The sequence below is a fragment of the Silurus meridionalis genome, chromosome 20 (genome assembly GCF_014805685.1).
Source record: "Silurus meridionalis isolate SWU-2019-XX chromosome 20, ASM1480568v1, whole genome shotgun sequence".
NCBI classification, from domain to species: domain Eukaryota; kingdom Metazoa; phylum Chordata; class Actinopteri; order Siluriformes; family Siluridae; genus Silurus; species Silurus meridionalis.
Genome location: NC_060903.1, coordinates 19,432,342 through 19,440,705, shown reverse-complemented (window position 1 = coordinate 19,440,705; position 8,364 = coordinate 19,432,342). Strand labels below are relative to the sequence as shown.

General features: G+C 40.0%; 1 protein-coding gene across 4 annotated transcripts in view; it reads left to right on the top strand.

The window, feature by feature from the left end:
• Positions 1-7,537, top strand: part of vegfaa (vascular endothelial growth factor Aa) — an 11,961-nt gene extending 4,424 nt beyond the window's left edge. For all 4 annotated transcript variants that reach the window (XM_046877035.1, XM_046877037.1, XM_046877038.1 and 1 more), the window contains 5 exons: positions 130-326; positions 1,326-1,402; positions 1,505-1,537; positions 4,866-4,997; positions 6,626-7,537. In XM_046877035.1, the coding sequence (XP_046732991.1) occupies positions 130-326; positions 1,326-1,402; positions 1,505-1,537; positions 4,866-4,997; positions 6,626-6,647 (461 nt within the window). In that variant the 3' untranslated portion in view covers positions 6,648-7,537. The remainder of the gene's footprint in view (positions 1-129; positions 327-1,325; positions 1,403-1,504; positions 1,538-4,865; positions 4,998-6,625) is intronic.
• Positions 7,538-8,364: the final 827 nt, after the last annotated feature.

Genomic DNA, 8,364 nt, shown 5'->3' with positions numbered 1-8,364 from the left:
ATGATTCTTCGTGTTAGTGTGTTGGTTTGTATTTTGGATTGTAGTGTAGTGTGTAATGTGTGGGTAGTGTGAACACTGCACTGTGTTTATTACTCACTCACAACTAATGGCAGCTGTGTGTGTGCGCAGTAATTACCTTTATGGAGGTGTACAGTAAGAGCAGCTGTAATCCGAGGGAGACTCTGGTGGACGTACAAAGTGAATATCCACATGATACACACATCACCTACCTACCGTCCTGTGTAGTGCTGCAGCGCTGTGGAGGCTGCTGTAACGATGAAGCTCTAGAGTGTGTTCCTACACACACACGCAACATCACACTGGAGGTGAGACACAACACATACACATTCACACCCATAAATATACCCACACACATAAAGTACATACCGTATTTTCCGGACTATAAAACGCACCCATATATAAGCCGCACCCACTGAATTTTACAAATATTTTTATTTTGAACATAAATACGCCGCACCTGTCTATAAGCCGCAGGTGTCTACACTAATGTACTTTACACAGGCTTTAATGAAAGACAGTGTCTGTTACACGGTGTAACGGGTGAAATATGTTGCGCTTCCTTTAAGAGCAGAGCGGTATTTTGGGAATAGCCTGCCGCCGCATTTTTCCGGTATTACTGCATGTGTGTAAGACCGAGGAATATGTCCTTATAATTTTCTGATGCTCATTTCTAAGTTTCTTTGACTAACCCGTAACTCTGTTGCCAAGAAAAATAAAAAAGCACGAGTTTTGGAAACCTGTCTGTGCTTATATGATTTCTGTTGTAACTGGAGTTAGCGAGCTCTCCCTTCACCCAGACTCAACACGTTACAACGGCTTGTATCTAAACAGTAGCCGATTAAGAAAGTCATTGTTCACTGTCTTCCTCCTTCCTTTCACAACTATTTCTCTCTGGAGTTTATCTTTTGGCATCATCGTGCGTAAAAAAAAATGGTGTTGGGGTTCAGTTTTTTTGGCTTGAAGTTTGAAACCGGGAAAAACCCAGGAAAAATCCATAAATTAGCCGCTTCGTTTTTTAAGCCGCGGGGTTCAAAACGTGGGAAAAAAGTAGCGGCTTATAGTCCAAAAAATACGGTACATACAAACACATACATACTTACATACATATATATATATATATATATATATATATATATATATATATATATATATATATATATATATATATATATATTATACAGTACATACATAAACACATACATACATCATTGCTGCTGAGATCAAAACAAGGACTATAAATACTAAAGCTGTTTACTGTGTGTGTGTGTGTGTGTGTGTGTGTGTGTGTGTGTGTGCGCGCGCAGATGTACAAAATAAAACCAGGTGTAGGAGAGCACAAAACGCTTCTGAGCTTCACAGAACACACACACTGTGACTGCAGGTAAGCAGCTTTTACACACACACACACACACACACACACACACACACACAAACACACAAAACCATGTTCAGAATTTTTATTTACTGTTTCTTTTTTTTTCAGGAAGAAAACACAAGTGAAAACAAAGAAAGAATAGTAAGTAATGTGTGTCTATGTGTGTGTGTGTGTGTGTGTGTGTGTGTGTAAGCATGTGGGTATTTTTGTTTGTGGATATATGTATATAGTGTGTGAGTGTGTGTGTGAGTGTGTGTGTGAGTGTGTGTGTGAGTGTGTGTGTGAGTATGTGTGTGTTTGTGTCCCTGCTTTTTTTTTTATTGTTAATTGAATAAGAAAAAAAGCAGTCAGCTTGATGTTAATAATAACATTCATGCTAATACCAATGAACTAAAGCTATGTTTTACACACACACACACACACACACACACACACACACACACACACACACACACAGTGCCTGTATTAAATAGACAGCTGAGGTGTTAAAGGTTAATGACTGCCATAACACAGGCGTCTGTGTGTGTCTCTTTGTGTGCGTGTCTCTGTGAGTGTGGGTGTGTGTGTTTGTGTGTGTGTGTGTGCCGGGGGGGGGGTCCTGTGTGTGAGAGAGACTCAGACCACCTTTACACACACACACACACACACACACACACACACACACACACACACACACACCCTCTGCAGCTGTCTTACACTTTCCTGTTCTAATCTTAGCCACAGGTGTCACACCATCAACTGCCAACCTCCATTTATTTATAGGGCTGGAAACTGGGGCCGGTCCCAGAACCACACACACACACACACACACACACACACACACACACACACACACACACACACACACACGCTGATGTACCTGGTTTAATAGATGAGTGTGTGTATGTGTATGTGTGTGAGGATCAGGTTATCTGAGAGCGCTAAATCAATCCACTGCTTATGGAGCCAAATGCAGACTCCTGCTCATGAGCACGTATACACACACATATACACACATATACACACACACACACACATACATACACACATACACACACATACACATACACACACACACACACATACACACACACACACACACACACACACACACACACACATACACACTCACATACACACATAGATACACATCTGCTTGCACACACACACACACATACACACTCACATACACACATAGATACACATCTGCTTGCACACACACATGCATACATGCAATTGCACACACTAAAACACACATAGATACACATCTGCTTGCACACACACACACACACACACACACACACACACACACACACACATACACATACACACACACACACACACACACACACACACTCACATACACACACATAGATACACATCTGCTTGCACACACACATGCATACATGCAATTGCACACACTAAAACACACATGGACATACATACACAAACATATTAACCCGGATATACACACTTGCATATGCACACACACATACACACACACAATCCGATACACACCTAAACATGGCCAGATATCCACTTTTGTATATTCAGAGCACAGCTGTGTGTGTGTGTGTGTGTGTGTGTGTGTGTGTGTGTGTGTGTGTGTGTGTGTGTGTGTGTGTGTATGTTTGTAGCTTTACAGAATTTAAGAATGAATGTAAATGATGAACCTCATCCTGATTTGGGTGACATCAAGAGTGTGATTATAGTCTTTAAACACTACAGAACACTGGAGAGTGAGAACTAACATGAGCACTGGAGTGTGTGATTATGAGTGATGTTCTTTCTACAGTCTTATACAGTCAGTTGACGTTGTGGAACCAGGAGCTACTGAGCAACTCATAAAATAGCTCAACATCTGAGATCATCACAGATCCAACACCAGCTTCTCCATGCCAGAGCCTTTAAACACTCAAAGAGGTCCAGTGTCCAAACTCCACATGAAGTGGAGTCCAAATGGTGCTGGTACGTCTCTAGATGGTTCGGGATGTTTGAAGGCATCTACTTCTTTAAAGGTTTATAATCTTCATGAGGTGGGACTGGAGCTGGAGCAACCTCAGGGTGTCTCGGGATGGGGAGAGAAAGAGAAGCAGTGGAGAGGAATTAGCGTAGCTGCTGTTCATGATATTAACAGCACAAGTTGATAATGTGATGTGATCAGATGTTCTGGAGCACAAGGTTATGATGTGATGTGTGTTATGTGTAAGAACTCGCTAAAAACATACGTCTTTAATCTGCACTTAAACTGGGAGAGTGTGTCTTAGCCCCGAACACTGTCAGGAAGACTGTTCCAGAGTTTAGGAGCTAAATGTGAGAATGTTCTACCACCTTTAGTGGACTTTGCTATTCTACTACTAGAAGTCCAGAGTTTTGAGATCTCAGGGAGTGTGACGGATTGTAGCGTGTTAGAAGACTGGAGATACATGGAGATAAAGCATTTAGTGTTTTGTAGGTAAGTAGCAGTAGTTTGTAGTGGATTTGAAACGTAACAGGAAGCCAGTGTAGGGATGAGAAGATTGGGGTTATATGGTGATATTTTCTCCACCTTGTGAGAACTCTGACTGCTGCATTCTGGACAAACTGTAGCTTGTTTATTAATGATGCAGGACATCCACCTAGTAATACATTACAATAGTCCAGTCTGGAGGTCATGAACGCATGGATGAGCTTCTCTGCATCAGATATAGACAACATGTTTCTTATCTTAGCAATATTTCTAATGTGAAGAAGGTTTTTGTAACTTGGTTGATATGATTTTTAAAAGACAAGTTGGTGTGTATAATAACTCCCAGGTCTTTTACTGTTCAACTAGTAGTTACAGAACATCCTTCTAAATGCAGGTTGAAATGCTGGAGCTTCTGTGTACTGGTTTTTGGGCTGATGAGCAAAATCTCCATCTTATCAGAATTTAATCATTGAAAGTTATGCTTCATCACAACTTTTAATTCTTTAACACACTCAGTTAACCTGTGCCTATTTGAGTGTATCATTTGGTTTTGATGAGATATATAGTTGGGTATCATCAGCGTAACAGTGGAAGCTGATCCCATGCCTTCTAATAATATTTCGCAAGGGGAGCATGTATATTCTGAAAAGCAGGGGTCCTAGAACTGAATATTTTGGCACCCCAAATTTTAGTTGCATTAACCTGATAGTTCTTCATTTAAATCTACAAAATGGTAATGATTAGACAGGTAGGATTTAAACCAGCTTAATTGTGTGTGTGTGTGTGTGTGTGTGTGTGTGTGTGTGTGTGTGTGTGTGTGTGTGTGTGTGTGTGTGTGTGTGTGTGTGTGTGTGTGTGATATGGAATAGTGAATGTTTTGTGTATTGTGGTTGGAATAAAGCTTTTTTTTCTTTGCTTCATGATATGGACACTGCTCAGTTTCACTTCTATCGCTTAGACACACTCTCTCTCTCTCTTTCTCTCTCTTTCTCTCACTCTATCCTTCTCTCCCTCTCCCTTTCTCTCTTCCCTGTATTACAGTCGCTGTGAGCCCTGCTCAGAGAGGAGGAAGCACTGGTATGTGCAGGATCCTCTCACCTGCAGGTGTTCCTGTACACTGACTCAGTTACAGTGCAGGTCCAGGCAGCTTGAGTTAAACGAGAAAGTTTGCAGGTTTGTTCATCACCTCGTTCTGTGTGTGATGTAACACCATGTGTGTGACGTGGCATATTTTGTGTGTGAGTGTGTGTGTGAGTGTGTGTGAGTGTGTGTGAGTGTGTGTGTGAGTGTGTGTGTGAGTGTGTGTGTGAGTGTGTGAGTGTGTGTGAGTGTGTGTGTGAGTGTGAGAGAGAGAGAGAGAGAGAGAGAGATGCAGTGTTGTGTTTCTGTGCGTGATTTCTGCATGACCCTGTCACATGCTGCACGTTTTCACACTACTCTAAACCCTGGTGATCTCCACATCATCCCACTGACTGTCTGTGTGTCTGTGTGTCTGTGTGTCTGTGTGTCTGTGAGAAAGGCAGAGAGATACCTGTGTGTGTGTATGTGTAATGCAAAGAGATGTGTGTGTGTGTGTGTGTGTGTGTGTGTGTGTGTGTGTGTGTGTGTGTGTTTTTCAAAGAAATACGTGTGTGTAATTCAAAGGTGTGTGTGTGTGTGTGTGTTTGTGTGTGTGTGTGTGTGTGTGTGTGTGTGTGTGTGTGTGTGTGTGAGAGAGAGAAAGGCAGAGAGGTGTGTGTGTGTGTGTGTGTGTGTGTGTGTGTGTGTGTGTGTGTGTGTGTGTGTGTAAAAGGCAGAGAGATAAATGTGTGTGTGTGTGTGTGTGTGTGTGTGTGTGTGTGTGTGTGTGTGTGTGTGTGTGTGTGTGTGTGTGTGAAAGGCAGAGATATACCTGTGTGTAAAAATAAATTGTGCACATCCTTTAAAATATGTCCTCACACTGCTCTCTCTCAAACACACACACACACTTCTTATTTTCTCTCTCTCTCACACACACCTCACTCACTCACACACACTCCTCCCTCACTCACTCACACACACTCACACACACAATCGTGGTAGGTGACACTTTAGTGAAAACAAAACCCCATGTCTGATATTTTAAACACACACACACACACACACACACACACACACTCTTACTGCAATGTTTTTAAAACAGCTGGACTCTGCGTCTGATTTCACCTCACAATGAAACACTATACAATAAATCTTCATTTATTTTATAAATAAATAAAAAAATGTAATTATATTAACGTGTTCACACTGCTGCTTCTCTCATCATCATCACATCACCATCAGCCTGATCTCATCACACATTACACCCTAAACCCTTCCTCTAGTGCACAAATCCTTGGTGTCAGTGCACCACTGTTTAACCCTGAACACTCCTGTAGAAAAGCACTGTGTAGGATTTTATACAAATTGTTTCATAGTGCACTAAATATCCAGCAGAGGAGGTGTTTGGGATACAGCTCCCTATTATTCAATTCAATTCATTTTTATTTGTATAGCGCTTTTAACAATGAACATTGTCTCAAAGCAGCTTTACACAGATAATGTGGTGATTAAACGCAAATATGTTCTTTGTAAGTATGTTTGTCCCTGATGAGCAACTGTGGCAAGGAAAAACTCCCCGAGATGGCATAAGGAAGAAACCTTAGAGGAACCAGATCTTCCTATTAATTAACCTATTAATGTCCCTAAACTCTCTGTAATGCACTCCATAACTCATCTCTCTCTCTCTCTCTCTCTCTCTCTCTCTCTCTCTCTCTCTCTCTCTCTCTCTTTCTCTCTCACAGATGTGATAAACCGAGGAGATGACGATGGTGACGCTGGTCTCAGACACGCACTGAATGAAGGAATATTTCATCTCTGCACTTTTTCAAAAACCTGTGGACCACACACACACACACACACACACAAATCACAAGCAGTAGGAGAGATGAGAGAAGCGACGCTGTGACACCCCATTGTACATTCAAATAAAATAATATATGAACAGTTCAAGGTGACAGAAGACATGATAATGTGTAACGCTGCTATGGAGACGAGTAGACGAGTGTCCACCATGAGACAGACGGACAGAGGATTTTAAACATAATTGTCGTCTAAGTTGGTGGGACTCTTCTGGACTGAGACGCTCTTTGGACGACGGTTTGACCTTTTAAGGATACGACTTCATAATTGTGTATATAATAAAGGGATATTCAGTGTAGTTTTTCATTAATGTGTTTCCAGTTTCTACCGTGAACATTTAATTACAAGTTTTTCATTAATAATATTATTAATAATAATAAAACAGGACATTTATGAGTTAATCTGTTTATTTTCCAGAGAGAAAAGTGAACAGAAGCACAGTAGCTATAACATACTCATATCACAGGTTATAGTCCACTACATCTAATTTATAAAGTTAGCTTCAGTATTCTGTGTATTTAAATAGATTTATTTATATTCAGTGTTGTTTATTTTTTGTTGTTGTGTTTTTTTGCCTTGTGTTTTTATCATCTGTGTCACCATCAATCTGCCTGATTTTATTTACTTTTCCCAGAAGAAGTAAGGAAGATTCCTCTGACATTCCTTATAAGAATAATGTTTCTGTGTGTAAACATGAACGTGAATCGTCAGGAATGTGACATTGCCAGGTTCTGGTGATCTTTTCCCAACAACATTCTACTATTTGTATTAAAATACATTTTTTTTCATGTCCATTCTATTTTCATAAAATATTTATTTGTGTGTTAAAGATTTAAATATTAAAACACTTTTGGTTTTAGTTTAACATTAAATATGTATTTATTTTTAAAGTTATATTGTTTTTTAATAAACAAGAAAATGCATTTGAGTGTTTTGGTTTTCTGTAGAAAAAAAAATCAATGATTTTTTAAACTAAAAATGTTGTTAGTTCTTTTAAACTCGATAATTTCCCTGATACTGCTCTATCACAGCAGTACATACACAACCATGTGTGCAGTTAGTGTGCAGTGTGTAGTTAATGTGTAGTGTGTGTGTGTATTTTGCATTTAGTAAATGTGTATATATTTCATAGTGTGTAGTGCATATGTAGTTTGTATGCAGTGAGAGTGTAGTTAGTGTATAGTGTATAGTTTGTAGTACATGTGTAGTTTGTGTGTGTATAGTGAGTGTGTAGTTAGTAGTGAGTGTGCGGTATGTGTATAGTGTATAGTTTGTAGTGCATGTGTAGTTTTTGTATAATGTGGGTATAGTGAGTGTGTAGTTTGTAGTGAGTGTGTAATAAGTGTAGTTAGTGTGTGGATGGATAGTGTGTAGTTTGTGTGTAGTTTGTGTGTAGTGACTAGTTTGTGTGTATTGTGTGTAGTTTGTGTATCGTGAGTGTAGTTTGTGTGTAGTGAGTATGTAGTTTGTGTATAATGTGTGTGAGTAGATCAGAGGAACGTTCCACACCCATGATGAAGTTTGGTGCAGGTTTAGGGTCTGCTGTACTTGTGCTTGTTGGAGTATGTGTGAAGGATAAAGGTTAAAACATAATGTCTCAACTGTTTCACAACTACTGAGT